Raw genomic sequence first — 16181 nt, 5'->3', positions numbered from 1 at the left:
GCCCTGCCTCTCGACTGTGCCAGGCGGGGAGGATGAAAGGCGGATCCGGGCTGCTATTAACAGTTAATGCAGAGACAGCACGGAGGAGTACAGCGCAGTCGGGGCGCACATCTAGAGGGTCCCAAAAGCATCCGCGCGTTCATGAACACCGAACATTAACATTAAAATGAACATTTAATGAAAACTGCCAAGGAAAAACCCAAAACAGGATTATGAGGACACAACAGACAACTACCCGGTGGACTGGGAGAAGGGGGGGCGGGGGGGTGCACCCCCTGCAGGGCTTCTGTGCCCGTCTGGGTGGGGTCAGTCATAACCAATCACCTAGGAGCAAACGGTATGCACAAGTCTACCCTCCAGAGAGGGGTGTCCAGCTCCGGCCAGGAGGGCCGGATGTATGTCATGTTCTCACGGTAACCACCAGTTAATATTGGCACCATTGCCATTCAAGTCAACTGTATATGTCCATGCATAATAAAATGTTTTACTTTAGCAGCCCATGCATGGTTTCTGCCACTTCTAAGCGCTGTAAATGGCAGGAATTACTCAGTTTATTGGCCCAGAAGCACAAACTCCGAGCTGGCACGACCATATCAGCGAATGAGCTTTGAAAACACAGAACCATCTTGTTTGCAAAGAAAATCATATGTGAATGGTCCTCCTGGACCGGAGCTGGACCCCCCCCCACCCAAAGCCCCTCGGCCTCCCTGAACAGAGATACCATCCCACCCTTCTCTCTACCATCTGTACCTTCACCAATGACACACCAGCAGCCTGCTGTCCTCTGCAACCCTCATGCGTTTCTTTCCTTCAGAGGATTCAATGGGATGAAAAAAATAGAGGGGTTCTAAAAGGGGCGTGGCTTGAGAAGTGAACTCAAATCCTGCACTGGCCTAGCACACCACCCGACGAGTAGTTCTGTGCTTCGCAGTGAGCTTTCTGTTATTCCATCCAGACATACAACAGTAGACACACACTTAAAACAAGCCAGAGCTACTGGCTTTGCCAATGCTTGTTAGTTGTATGTTATGCTAGCGACAGTGCTCTGTGGTTAGCGACAGTGGCACCTACCCCATCTGTACTCCTGCCTGCAGGAGTGCGAGAGAGCCATCACCCGAGCAAAACTCCCGGTAAGGTGCGGGCGTCCTACTTTCCTAGCCTATGGAGCAACTCTCCCGATATTTAGAGGTGACGCACAGGAGCGGCCATAACTAAATAGTTTTTTTGCAGCTAGACAGCAGGGTACATTGTCCCCTGGCCCGCCCGACACCTCCTCAGGGTATTAACCCTGACTCTCTTCACGTGCATAACACTTCACCCTGTTTTTTCTGTCCTGAATAAGCACCCCGGATCTTTGAGACCAGGCGCGAAACATGTCGACCTCTTTTACATTATAGTTACCTGGGGCTCATTAAGCCGACTGAGGTAAACCCTAGCCTCCGGGTTTTTTATTCTGTCAAGGGTACCTTTCATTAAAAACCATAATTCTGGCAACCCTTAGACAGTTTTAACTCACGTTGCATGCACCACACCACCCGCTAAGAGGACCCACTCCACACACCTGCATGCACTTTATGGCGTTTTGTCTCAAAAGATCTCTGCTAAAGCGACCCTTCGGGGGACCCGTAGGGCATTGCAGCGCTGGCCCGAAGAGGAGCAAAACGCCCGATGATGAAGCATGACATCCTTCGGGGTGTGTGAGGGCATCCAGAGACCAGACTTGCTCTTGCCTCTAACTAGTGGGTCTTGAAAAACCTTCAAAAAACTAGGACTACTTACATCTCCCTCTATTCCTTTTTTCGCTCCTTTCCCTGCCCCTTTTCTTCCTCCCCCCTTTGCGTTGAGCGGGCAAAGGCTTGCACTCCTCAAACTGGAACAGTGCCCCCCCTTTTTGGTTTAAACGGTCAACATTAGGAGCACGGGCACTGGACTTCTAACCGCTCCTGGTACCCCCTCTTTTAGCATTTATACACTTCCACTATATTAGCAAGGGCTCCCATATACAGGTTCAACAAAGGTGGGGCTCAGTATTGACCCCTGGGGAACTCCTTGTAATAGGGGAAATCTCTCGGGAGTGAATGGGTCTGGTGTAACCTGGAAACCCCTCTCCGCCAGGAAGGATTTCATCCAGCTCGGCGCCATACCCCCGATTCCACAAGAGTCTAATCTCTGCAGGAGGCGGCCATGGGAGACGGTTTCAAATGCCGCACTGAGGTCCAACAGGATCAGTGCAGATATGCGTCCTTCGTCCACCCGTTGTCTTTGAGTTTCGGTGGCCAGGATCAGGCGGTTTCAGTGGAATGTGCGGCACGGAAACCGGATTGTGAGCATTGCAGTGGGTCTTTACTATCGCTGTGTTTTGTGAGCCGTGTGTTAACTATTTTTCCTGCGATTTTAGAAAAGAAAGGTAAGAGCGAGATGGGGCGTAAATTATCTAGTACCTCAATCTATTTGTGTTTCTTTCCTTAATGGGCTGACCATAGCTTGCTTCCATTCATCGGGAACTTCTCCCGATTGGAAGGAGCGGGAGATACGTGCGGATACGAAAGGTACAATATATTTTGCTCCTTGTAATAAGATTTCTGGACGGGCGGGGTCCCTAGGTGAACCGGATTTGATTCCGTTTACTAGTTTCCTTATTACATTTTGCTCTGGCATTATAAATTCCTCTAGGGTTGCAACTTTGACTACTCTGGATGTAGTGTCTTTGGAGCTCGTGGCCTGGCGTACTTCTCTAGGGAAAGCATCATAGATTGTTGTCACTTTCTCTGCAAAGAAGTCGGCAATTCTATTGCAATGCAAGTGACAGTGGTCTTCGGAGGGTCTCCATCACTCCCATTTTTTCCTTCGTGCCACCTTCCCCAGCAGTCTCTCTCCGTTCGACATTTAGGGCCCTTTTTCTCTCCACATCTTTCTGAAATCCTCCATATGTGTATCCCGCGCTTCATCCCTTTTCTCTTCAGCACCTTCTTTCCACTCACTCTCCTCTGCATATGCTTCCTTACATCCTCACCATCCCCTAAACTGCACACACCCACCTGTAAGTACTGCATGTTCTTTTACTCTTGCCCTGTCAATATTTTGACAACTGTGCTCCTCCTTCACGAACTCTCACCTACCATCACAATTACCATACTGGACCACAGCTCTGGGCGCTCAGCAGAGAGGCCAAGGATTGGATGAGCATGTATTCTGAACACTTTTGATGACTGCCTTCAGTATCAACTCCAGAGCTCCCGGTCATAAAAACCTGAACTCACACAGACACCTAGGGACAACTCGGGTCACAGTACGCACTTTAGAGGAGTAACATGCGGCACGGAAGAAACAAAACACAACACAATATTCTTGAAAAGGCAAAATGCTCATAGGGAATGAAATATATTGTATTAAACAAAACCAGGATTACCGAACCTTTTTTACAGTTCATGTTCAAAATGTGATCAGTGGTTTGCCTGCAAGGTTAAGGACATGAATACAGACAGTGCCGCTGGAATAGTGTGGCATAGGGCCAAATTATGCAGCAGGGTGGACTAAATTATGTGGCAAGAAAACGCGAATATGCAACCTATTGTGGCACATTTTAAGATAGTATCACTACATTAAGTTGTCATTTTAAAAAAAAAGTTAACTATATGGCCAAAGGTTTAATCTCATTACTGCCAGTTCAACACCCAACTACATTAATAGGCAACTGAAAGATGACCAGTTAACCTTTGCTTTGGACCTTTCACCGGGCGGCAACACAGGTCACTGTGATTTTAGTAACTTTTGATCCGTATGAGCTATAAACAATTTTTTGGGCCAAAATCTGCGGATAATGCAGCAGATAATGTATTATGTGGCAGATGCAGTAAACCAATAATAATGCAGAAAACACAGCTGCTTCAGAATTGCATAACTCCAGTGGCCATGAATATAGGGCCCTGTTTCACCTCAGTTTAAATACTGCCGGGTCTAAGACCAGGAGAGACCCGGCCCACTTACAGCTCTGCACACAAGTCAACAAATGCAATGGCTTTTGGAAAAAACACAATAGTGGTGCTTGAGCCATGCTCTTCCAAAGGGGCATCAGTAAATATGCTTTACCCACTGGGAAGTGCTGACTGGACGCTGAAAGACAAAAATAGTTCACCTCTGACATGCCATGCTGGCGTCCCAGTCCACATAGAGATGAGACCACATCACGAGAGGTGAAATATGTCCATGTTTTCTTCCGCAATATTACATCCACCAGAATCCCTGCTTTTTGTCAGTTCTCTGCCAAAACACCTTACAACACATGCTGTAGGTTTACTGCAAAATTCATACGTGTGTAAGAAAACCAGCTTTTTGCAGGTTTACACCCAACTTTTTGCCCCCATTTTGACTGCTAGATGCTGGTGTAATGACTCGGAAACGCCCCAAGCGCTGCTAAACAGGGCTCTGTGCATGTGCTCTGACTCTTAAAATGGTGCATGTTTACAAAATTGTCTAACTAGCTAGGAACGGTTGTGGTATATGCCACCGAACTCCCAGTCGTTCCAAAGCATCGGTGCTCCACTCCCTGGTTTTATCTTCCAAAGGAAATCCAAATCTCGAATGAACATTTTTTTTAAAACAGAGCAATAAGCACTCAGTACCACGATGTCCAAACTTTTTATGGCGAGATAAAATCTCATAAGTGTAATAGAATAATTCTTTTTCTTTTCTTCTTAGTTGTATGTGGCACAAACTCAACCCGAAGGTATCGGGAGTGCTTTACATCAGCACTAGTTGTGTTACAGATGGACACATTAATTTTGATAGGCACGGGGATATTAAGTGATTTGCTCAGAATCACAGGATGTCGAGCGTCCCTGCCGAGACTAGAACCTGGTTCCCCAGCTTTGAGGTCAGCGGCTAATACCTGGACAAGGTATTACTAACAAACGCTGCACGGAGCCGTGAAGACTCGTTTGCGGCGCTAAGTGACAGCGTTGGATGCGCTTTTTAAATTAACGGTTGCTCTTTTTTAAAATTGTATTTAATATTGTCTGCACATATAGCGCTTACCCGCATTTAATTTATGGAATACTCACCGCTTGTTTGAGCGGGACACTTAGGACTGCAACACACCTCTTTCACCTTGGCAACCATCTAGATAGAGGCAGGGATTCACCGCGGCGCCATTTCGGTCAGCGCCCTAGTTGTTTTCGCCGGATACCACACCCCTACTTAAGACGAGCCTTCTACCTGGCCAGCCCTGGACAAGGTATTACTAACAAACGCTGCACGGAGCCGTGAAGACTCGTTTGCGGCGCTAAGTGACAGCGTTGGATGCGCTTTTTAAATTAACGGTTGCTCTTTTTTAAAATTGTATTTAATATTGTCTGCACATATAGCGCTTACCCGCATTTAATTTATCGAATACTCACCGCTTGTTTGAGCGGGACACTTAGGACTGCAACACACCTCTTTCACCTTGGCAACCATCTAGATAGAGGCAGGGATTCACCGCGGCGCCATTTCGGTCAGCGCCCTAGTTGTTTTCGCCGGATACCACACCCCTACTTAAACCTCGCAATGACGTCGCGCAGCGGAGACGCGCAGCGGGACCGCCGGACTCACGCCGGAGCCCAGCCAGAGTCCTGCCCGTCTGGGCTCGTCCGGGCTCAGACGGGCCTGGGACCTGGTACTATGCCCAAAAATTTGGCTTCCAGACTTGCATACTCCAAGGAGGAGCTGATCGCTCTGCGGTATCGTCAACCTGTGGACCGCAATCCGGTAGACAAGGGATTGCCTGCACCAACTTCTCCACCACTCAGCAGGGTCGATCAGCGGGCTCCCTCGCAGAAAGGTAAGAACACCTTGCTGCTGGGGTTGCTGAATTGTAGATCACTTCCGAGGCATGCCGTGGAAGTTAACCTCCTTATACAAGATCAGGACCTGGATATTTTGTTCCTATCGGAAACCTGGATAACTGCCAGTTCCGACGCTGACATCGTCCAAGCCCTCCCGCCTGGCTTTCTGTTGTTTAATCTGGACAGACCCGAGGGGCGTGGGGGTGGCATTGCCATCCTATACAGAGAGACTTACGTTTGTAGGGCCCAGAAGGGCTTAGTTGCTGACTGTGAGAGCTGCCATTTTTCCCTACAGCTATCTCCCACAGTGGCCCTGTCAGGCTTACTGATTTACCGGCCCCCAGGCTGTCTGGGCAACTTCGTAAGCTCCGTAATGGAGACTGTGACGACGCTGGCCTCATCGACAACCAATTTTATTGTGTTGGGCGATCTTAATCTCCATTTCAACGACATCTCAGATTCAACAGCCCGAGACCTTCAAGGTGACTTGAAAGCATGTGAGTTGCCTTTAATTAATGCTGGAGCCACTCATGATAAGGGCCACTTATTGGATCCAATGTTTTCTAATATTCCCAGCCTTATGGCTAGGCCAGCATACCCTCTCCCTTGGTCTGACCACTTCTTGGTCTCGGCTGAATGGCAAATCGAGGTATCTCATCCATCGGCCCACCAGGACTTCCTGGTGGATAGAGCTTGGTCTAGATTATCGATCAATGACTGGACCCTCAAACTGGTGGACTCGCTCCCCGCGCCCGAGTCAGATCCTATTAAAGGAGATGCAAATTTGAATCATTGGTTGTCTGCCTCATTGGACGCCACTATCCCTAATAAGAGAGTCCAAAAGAGGGCGAAAAGAGTCGGTTCTGCTCCATGGTACACTGCTGAGTTGCGCTTGCTTAAGAAAGGATGCAAAAAGTTGGAGAGGGTTTGGAGAAAGAATTTAGAGGCATACAGGCGAGAGGAATATCGTGTAGCCATGAGGGGCTACAAAGCCGCCCTTCGGCTTGCAAAAACCCAATTTTTTGAGGAGCGCATAAGATCGGCCTCTAACTCTTCTAGGGAAACTTTCAAAGTGGTGCAAGAACTTCTTAAAGTTCCTGAACCTGTGATTACCTATGACAAACAGAAATGTAAGGAGCTGGCAAGCTTCTTTCATACAAAAATAGAAAAAATACTCAGCTCCCTGCCTCAAACTATACGACCTCAGCAGATCCATGGAAAGAATTCCTTAACCCAGCACAGAGAGCTATCTAGCTTTCTAGATACTTTCGGCCCAGTTTCAGAGTCCGAAGTACTGAAAGTTCTTAGGTCTATAAAAAGTGGCTCCCCTATGGATCCGGTCCCTATGAAATTTTTAAAGCAAGTAGCATCTTCCATCGTGACTCCTATCACTGATTTGATGAACGCTTCTTTTTCCCAGGGGTCGGTGCCACCGAGCTGGAAGACAGCCGTGGTCAAGGCTCTATTAAAAAAGCCTAACTTGGATACAGCTGAGCTGGCAAATTTTAGGCCCATATCTCTACTGCCATGCCTTGGTAAAATCGCGGAGAAACTAGCAAATTATCAACTGTCAGACTTCTTGGAGTCGAATGGCCGGCTCCGAGATTCGCAGACCGGATTTCGTCCAGGCCAGGGTACTGACACTGCCCTTCTGGCAGTCGTGGAAGAAGCCAGACGCATTATGGATTCAGGAGGATCAGTGGCAGTGATCCTCCTGGACCTTAGTGCGGCGTTCGACACCGTCAATCATCAGGTGTTGATTCAGCGGCTGTCAGAAGTAGGCGTGGCAGGGGCCGCCTTGAAGTGGCTTAGGTCATTTCTTGACGGGCACTCATATCAGGTTTGGGAAGGCAGCAACCGGACTTCATCTATCCCCCTCCAGTGGGGAGTGCCACAGGGCTCTTCCCTTAGCCCAACGTTGTTTAACGTATATATGGCCCCCCTGGAGGATGTGGTGGCCCCCTATAACATCAAGATCATCAGCTATGCTGATGATACTCAGCTAGTGGTCGCCTTGTCACAACTGGTAGAGAACCCCGACCTGCTGCACTCATGCCTCTCGGAAGTTCACACCTGGATGGACGACTCAGCTCTCAAGCTGAATGGCTCTAAGACTGAGATAATGATGCTAGGAAATAAAGTCCTCCCTCTCCCACTGACCAGCTGGCCGAGCTGTATGGGTGACTTCCCCAGCTTGAAAGAGGAGATTAAGAGCTTGGGGGTCTGGATGGAACAAGATCTCTCGTTCAGGACCCAAGCAAAAAAAACGGCAGGAGTCTGTTTTGCCCTGCTACGTTCAGCACGTAAAATCTTCCCCCTCCTTCCATTTCCATCTAGGAAGTTGCTGATTCAGGGGCTGATAACATCACGACTTGATTACAGTAATGCCCTCTTTTTGGGTGCCCCTGAATCCACTTTTAACAAACTACAGCAGATACAAAATGCGGCGGCCAGACTGCTTATGGGTACGCCCAGAACTGAGTCAGCCAGACCCGCTTTAAAGGCACTGCACTGGCTTCCAGTGCGAGAAAGAGTAAAATTTAAGGCACTTTGTACAGCACACAAAATTCTTCAGGGAACAGGACCCCCTATTTTGAAAAATCTAGCTGTGACTTACAAAGCGAACAGAACGCTGCGTTCCGACCATAAACATCTCCTCCTAGTCCCCAGAGTAAAGAGGGCACGCACCGGCGGGAGAAGATTCTCGGTCAACATAGCGACGCTTTGGAACTCTCTACCTTTAAAACTGCGCGCTGAGACCTGCACTCTGCGTTTTCGCAAATGTCTGAAAACACATCTGTTTCCTGTGTAAGTGTGCCTCATTGACTGTTTCATCTGTTGGTGTCTGGATAAGCGCTGGGATGCCCCAGGGTAACTGCGCGCTATATAAAATTTTAATACTCATACTCATACTCTAGCCGTTAGGCAACATCCTCTCCAAATGAACAGGTACTCCTGTGTGGCCAGAACTGTATTCTTTATTCCCATCTTGAAATAGGAGTAAAACAGCCCCTTCCAAGGGACAGCTACACTTTTTGTGCTACCCTGAGTGGGACAAGATATAACATGGCTCCCAGCCTGCCGCCGCAGACTAGAAGGGTAGTTTAAAACCGATACCTTTTACATTTAACATTATGGCAAAGCCCAAACTCCCTTTTAATATATGCAAGTCACCCTCAAGGTCAACCTCACAAGCCCTAAGGCAGGGAGTTGTGTGTTAAAAAGTGGAACATGTACTTTTACATCTTCAAGCAGTAAAAACCCTAAATTGTTGTTTACTGTGGAAAGGCTAGTAGCCCCATTGGCAGGTACAGGGTTAAAGGCTGGCACACCCCAGCTCTGCTAACTTCTGAATTGGACTACTGAGGTTGGTACTGTTTGGTATCAAAAGAACCAGTGCATTAAATCCGATTTAATGGTTAAATCGAATTTAAGGTCACTGGTGGGCAAGTGCAACTTTAGAAGTTGCGTCTTTTGTTGCCCAAGGTTTCCAGTGCCCGTTTACTGATGTACACGGGGCTTGTCCTGCAGACAGCTTTCGGCCCTCCTACGGGGACGTGCTAACGACTCCCAGGACAGGACACAATAGGGGCCAGCATGAGAGAGGTGTTACCTCCCTCCTACAGGAAGCCAGACGGGTGCTAGCCCAAAAGGCGAGCTTCAAAGGAGAAGCCACCTATGAAGGGCCGATGGATGACACTTAGAAGAGGGGCACCCTGTTTGGGCCGACAGGTTGGCACTGGCGACAGGAGAGGAGAAGCCAGTTGTCACCGCTGCAGGCGGGATAAGGAGCTCTGTCACACTTCCCAGGAAGTGGTTATTGTAGGAAGGTGGATACCTGACTATGGTTACCCCAGATTTTTTGCCTAGTGTTTAGCTGGTTTTCGATTTAGTTGGCCTGGGATCCTGCTAATCAGGGCCCCAGGCTATCTGCTCTCTCTGTAAAATGGACTCCATGTACCCTAGGTACATCTCCAATTGGATACTGGGTCCCCTTATGAGCCCCTGTACTGTGTACTATAGGTACCCAGGGCATAGGTGCATCCAAGGCCTACCAGGGGCTGCAGCATGTATTGTGCCACCCCTGGCTGGCCATTCACATTGACACAACTGGCTGATCACTCAGCTGGGGCAAGGTGGTGTAATCACCCTTTGCTTTAGATATAGTATACCTATATCTAACCTTATATCTAGACACATATACACCTATAAGTCACTCCTATGGCAGGCCTTAACAATCCTGAAGGCAGAGTGCTTGGTTTTATGTGAGATGGTGCCCTAGCATGAGCTGAGCCTGTCAGAACAGCTATAAGGACATGGTTCCGAAAGCTGCAAAGATATTGCCATACCATATACTCTTAAGTGCATTATGAACCTCCTGGTTAAATGCTAACTATGGTTTGAATTTATCAAAACATGTCGAGTAAGGTGTCATACGATTTGGAATACTACCCCCTCGCCAGTCCTGGAGACGGACGTAGCATTCCACCCTTCTAGAGGGAGAAGACATGTTGTTCCTACTATTCCCGGTTAAAGTTCACCAGAGCCCCAGCATCACAAAATGGATGCTGCTGCCACAGACACAAGTCTGACCTCCTGCTGCTGGGAGTCCTTCCAGCGAGGGAGGCTTGGACAATAGGTTTCCTGCCTTGGGAGGTGCTAGCCCCACCCCAGACAGGATTTTGTGTATTAGGACAGGGAGGGCTGAAAGTATTGAGACACTGCCTGGGGCACACAAGGTGTCCCATGCATGGGCCAGTTCAAACCGGTGCTGGGGCACTTCAGCCCCAGCTCTGGCGCGAAACTGGACAAAGGGAAAGGGGTGTAACCACCCCCTTCCCATGTCCCACCCATAGGAGGGACCTAGCAGGTAATCCAGCCCCTAAGATTGGTATATAGGTAGGAGCTGAGTCTAGAGACTTTATATTAATCCCGACTGAAACTTTGAAACAAAACTCTGGACCTTCGACGATCTACTTGAAGAAGACGACTGAAGAATCTCCCTTTGGTCAAGGAGTGACCACCCTGCACAAGCAGGCACCATCCAACGATTGACGACTTGCTTTGCCGCCGCCTCCCGCCAGAGCCCAGAGCCTGACAAGAACCGGATTCCCAGACATCCAACAGCCCGATCCACAGTCTCTGCAAAGCTGAGACCCGTGGAGGCGACGAGAGACGTGGGACCGGCCATCTTGAAAAGTCTGCGACCTGCTAACTGTGCAGCCCCTGAGGCCTCCTCAAAGCTGTGCATTGGGGATTGAGAAGCCCCAGCCCGAACAGCATCTGCACCAAACATCAGCCCTGCACCCTCCACGAGTTCTGCGTGGGGCCCTTTTGCATTTTCCTGCTCGACGCATCTGCCCGGTCACTTGCCCGTTGGCTAGAGGCCATCTTGGTGACGATCCTTTGAATTCTCACCGTTGGTCTGGTTGCTCCAGACTGGCCCTTGCTTCCCTCAAAAGAAGCAGCCCCTCAGACCTTGCTGGTCTGAGTAAGAAGCCTACATAGTTTCCTGCGTGGGTTGCCTTTGCCAAGGCTTGTTGACTCCAATCCTGAAGCCGACACCGCCGGCAGCGAGAGCCTTCGTGGGACAGTCCGTGCCTGACTCCTGGTCGTCGTCAACGCCTCCTGGTCCACGTGGCTGCAGAGATAAGCTTCCCATCAGAACCTGATTGCTTCGCGACATCGCCTGGTTCCTTCCTAGTCACTGGCTGGTGACCCAGACTCTGTTCCCTCTGCTTTCAGGTCTTCTACATCTTCGATCCACCCTTGGATCCACCCGGACTCTTCTCTCCTGCCCACCTGCAGCCTATTTTCTCCAAGGCTCCATAGAACTCCACAAAGAGACCTGACACACTTTTGGACCTATGCACCCGTTTCCTGTGGGTTAGGTAACGCGAGTACTACGGTGCTCCTGTAAAGAGTAACTCTCCTAGTGTCCTAGTTTCAAGTGGTTAGCTTCTAGTCCAGTCGGAAGACTACCAAACTTTTAACTTTCTCTCTTTACGCACCCATTGACTACTATGTGTGCACACGTGTGCCTTTAGACACTGCACACGCATCCCGTGGGCCACCTGCTCCCTAACCACTGTTAGCCCAGTGTAGCCCCAGCGATTACCAAGGCCCTAGGCCTTACCATTGTTCGTGACATGGTACTTATACCACTTTTTTACTATATGGTTTAGCGGGCCACCCGGCCCTATCCAGATTTGTGCAACTTTTGTCTATTCTATTAAGTTACTTGTTTTGCGCTTGTGCTTCTGTGCTCACAAAGAGTTCAGGGGTTTGTTTAGAAATAAAGACATATATTTTGAATATATATCCTGTGTGGTGTCCTTTCACTCGGTTTTAGAGGGATTGCATATGGTTAAACAGCTGGCTTCACATGCCCTCTTGAGTTTAGCCTAAGACTGCTTTGTCCACGCTACCCCTAGGATAGCTGGTCTATAAGGGTGACTTTACAACCATCACCATAAGGGTTGTTTGGACTGGTGCAAGGTGCTCCCTAGAATAGTGAACATCATATACCAGGCCAACTTCTCACAGTTATCAAGAGAAAGGGACCTAGTGGCCCAATGGCTGCTAACTGCATCCTACCCGGAGGGCATTTTATGAAGATAAATCGTGCACCCCTGGCACCCAGACCTCCGTACTCAACCAACTTGGAACAAGGACCGAAGGAGGACTGCCCTGCGGCACTGAGGGATCAGCAAACAGAGGCTGCACTGTCGAAGACTGCACCTGCTGCACATGGTGGCTGCCAAGAGAGGAACTGTGCCTGATGTATCCTGCTGAAGGAGAAGCTGTCTCCAGAGCCTAGTCAAGCAAAGAGACTCCATCCATGGGCCAGTCGACTGGCCGACTGTTCGCAGCACAGGGACACAACAGCTGAAGAAGCCGGCTGGGGTAAGTTGGGAGCCTATAGTTTAGCCATTACCACAGACGTCATGCAGCACCAAGGACCAAAACCCAATGCACAGAGTTGCACCCAAGTTTGCTGAGCCTAGGAGTTTTATCAGAGAGGTGCTGGAATCCTCAGAAGGTGAGTCATCGGCCTGTGACCGCAACAACCGGGAACTGGCAGTCCAGTGGCGACTGGGAGGACTCTGTGGGACATCAACCCTGCAATCCGGCCACCTCACCATCTTCATGGATTGCGGAAACCCTGCAGGAAGAACCCCATCTACTACTGGCTGGTCCCCTTACTAGCTAGCCCCCTGCCGGAGTTGGTCACCCCAAGGACTTTTAACTGACTGGTTTGACACTTACCTGCGTTTTCCTTAAAACAAAAATGTCAAATTTGTTGAACTTGCCTAAGCTTGTTTACGGTAGAGTGAATTGCTTTGATTTATTATTGCTTGTAAAATGAATATCTCAGGAACCCTTTAGTGGATTTTTTTCTTCGTTCTTGAGTCTAAATTCATTGTAAAATACAGTCTATTTTTGTAAATTGGTATCGGATTTCTTGAGTGCTGTGTTGATTTCTTCTTCAATTGTTCGAGGTGCTGTTTAAATGCTTTGCACGTCTTCTGTGTAAGCCTTGCAGCTCAGAGCCGCAGCTCCCCAGAGTTGAGCGCAGGGTTTTTACGGATAAAACCAACTAGACCTAAAGAGATTGTTAAGTTATTACATATTGAGGCTGCACAACCACACCATATCATATACCCCATTTCCTCACAATGTGAAACTGGGACCGAAACACAGCTATGGCGCACTCAAGGTGTTGGGCACTACAGCCCTGCCCCCCTATTCCTGCGGCTCCCCCTAGGTAATCATTTGGATTTGCTATAACTGAGTTGTCAAGTAGCCTTGAAGAGTCCCCAAAGTCAGAGGGCTCCGCTTGTAGTCTTTTCTGTTGGCTCAGGGGACTTATGCACCAAATGCAGAGACCCATCCTAGACCTCATGGTCACAGATTCAAAGGCAGCATTTCATACTTCAGAGGTCGATAAAATGGAGTACTAATGAGTTGGGCAACAATACACATCTGTTACTACTGCGCCAAGATGCCCTTCTGGGGAAAAGAGCTTTTTACATACAAACACACTATATGGTGTAGTAGTTTGCACAGTGCTTAATTTGTTAAAAAAATGAAGAAAAAAATTAGTACCAGGCCCTCCTCCAAGAGGGAATCACCAGTCCCTTTAGAACGTGAGTGCTGTTAATCGACCAATCATAGGCAGCTTCGAGACTACGTACGGTCCATCTGGTATGTGCAATGATTCTAGCCATCAATAGGTAGTATCAATACTGATCGATTACACTACAATATACATAGTTTCCAATAAACTATCAATTGATAGTAATGAGGAACACGGGCCAAGTTGAATGCACATACCTGGTCACGGTACTCCAAAGAGAAGGGTCCTCACAAAAAGCATACGCACATGGCTGTAGCGTCACGGAACATAAGGGTGGCCTTGCAATAGAGTTCAGGAAGGGTCATGTGACAAAGGAACAGAAACAAATAGTGCAACATTGGAGGCCAAGCGCTCACAACAAATGACGTGATGGTCAGGCGTAAACAGACATGCAGTGCAACGCACTCACCAATAGGGCTGACTTCCACCGTGGCGACCTCCAGCTTCTTCTCTTGTATCCGCTGCCAGGATCCATCTGCCCCGCGCACCCATTCCTGCACCGCGCAGCGGTACTCGCCCCCATCCTCAAGCAGGGCATTGGAGACCATCAAGCGGTAAGCGTCACCAGGTGTCTTATCCAAGCGGACCCCACCGGTCCGACTCCGGTCTACGTATTCAGGGCCAGCCTCAAGCGCCCCCTCGTGGCTCAGGGAGAGAACTTCATGCCAGGCCCCGCCCCCAGTCCGCTGGATTTCCCAGGTCACAGCCAGGTGTGTGTGTTCAGCCGAGGCAGAGGAGGCCAAGCACTGTAACTGGAAATCTCCCCCCTCCGTGATGTTGGGGGACACCAAGGAACGAGACTTCGACCGGCTGATTCTCAGGGCATCCGGGATCACTGCGGGGAGAAGAGAGAAGCAATCACCATACATTATCAAGTCATGCCTCAGGTGAACTCCAAAAGGTGTTGTTGTATGAGGAAGGTTACATATTAGGTCTCTGTGGCACAGGGTACCCAATGTATTCTGAAACCAGGTCAACTAGAACCGGTTACAATACAATGTCACAGCAATTTAAGTAGCCAGGTAAGGTACTATTGTCATCCTATACCATCAGCCCATCTTCAAGTTACCACCTTGACTACATAAGATCACATACGCTGTCTTGAAAAGATACTAATGCAATGCTGGAGCAGCCTCCTCGCCTAATTAAGAGAGCTGGGGTTCCTAAGTGCATCTAGCTGTTTTACGTGGACATCACTAAGGAAGATGGATGGCGACCCTCTGTCAAATAACATCAAATACATTTTGTGGAACATAGTTTTATAAAAAAGAAACAAAAAATACAAACATTCCACAATTCAACAGATTTGTTACCAAAACCAAATTCAATGTAAACCAGAACGAGGTTTACCAGCAAACCTCAACACAACACCGCCACCTCTGGCTCCCCCTCTCTGTTGACATTTAGGGGAAGATATTACCGATAACTAAAGCTGATTTTTCCAGCTCATTCTTTTGTGATCACTCCAATAACATTTCTCGCACTCGTCACTACCGTATGACCTGTCTTTTCTTCTTTTTTTAAATATTTTTTTTTATTATAGAAACAAAAAATTATAATACAATAGGACTTTCAACGCAAAGAAAAAGAGCAGTTATCAAAAATGAGCATATCACAAAGACCAAACCATCGTACATACAACCAGGAAACTCAACAAAAACAATACTGATAATAGTATGGGCACACAACGACCTCAGAGCCTTAAAGTGTCTCCTTAACAGCACTGAATGGGGAATCATCGCCTAAGGGAGTGCACAAAAACCCTCTGCTTTCGTTCCAGAGGCCCCATATTTTAGTCCATTTGCCTGGGCATCCCCTGCTCTCGTACATCACCCTTTCGGCCTGCATGCACCAGTCCATGTCCTCGGCCCAGTCCTTGTGTCGAGGCACCACTTCCCCCTTCCATGTTCGGGCTATATTGCGTTTTGCTATGATACAGCCCAGAGACACCCATAGTTGTTCGGTGCGATTGAGGGCGGTGGTGTCCCAAATGTTTAAAATACAGAGTTGGGGGGAGGATTCTATTGATTTCTGACAAACTCGGGACATAGTAGACAAAACCTCACTCCAATACTGTCGAAGAAATGGAAAGTCCCACCACTGGTGCAAGAAAGTACCTAAGGAGCCACAGTCTCGGGGACAGAGTGGGGAGATCTCCAGAGCCATTTTTGCAAGAGTTGTGTTGGTGTAGTAGGCCCTGTGGAGTATTTTAAGTTGTA

General features: G+C 48.5%; 1 protein-coding gene across 1 annotated transcript in view; it reads right to left on the bottom strand.

The window, feature by feature from the left end:
* PTGFRN (prostaglandin F2 receptor inhibitor) overlaps window positions 1–16181 on the bottom strand; it is a 376964-nt gene that overhangs the window by 209779 nt on the left and 151004 nt on the right. The window contains exon 3 of the mRNA XM_086935651.1: window positions 14372–14797. Within this exon, the coding sequence (XP_086791777.1) occupies window positions 14372–14797 (426 nt within the window). The remainder of the gene's footprint in view (window positions 1–14371; window positions 14798–16181) is intronic.

This window comes from Lissotriton vulgaris, chromosome 8, assembly GCF_964263255.1.
Source record: "Lissotriton vulgaris chromosome 8, aLisVul1.2, whole genome shotgun sequence".
In the NCBI taxonomy this organism is placed as follows: domain Eukaryota; kingdom Metazoa; phylum Chordata; class Amphibia; order Caudata; family Salamandridae; genus Lissotriton; species Lissotriton vulgaris.
This window is presented reverse-complemented; position numbering and strand designations above follow the sequence as displayed.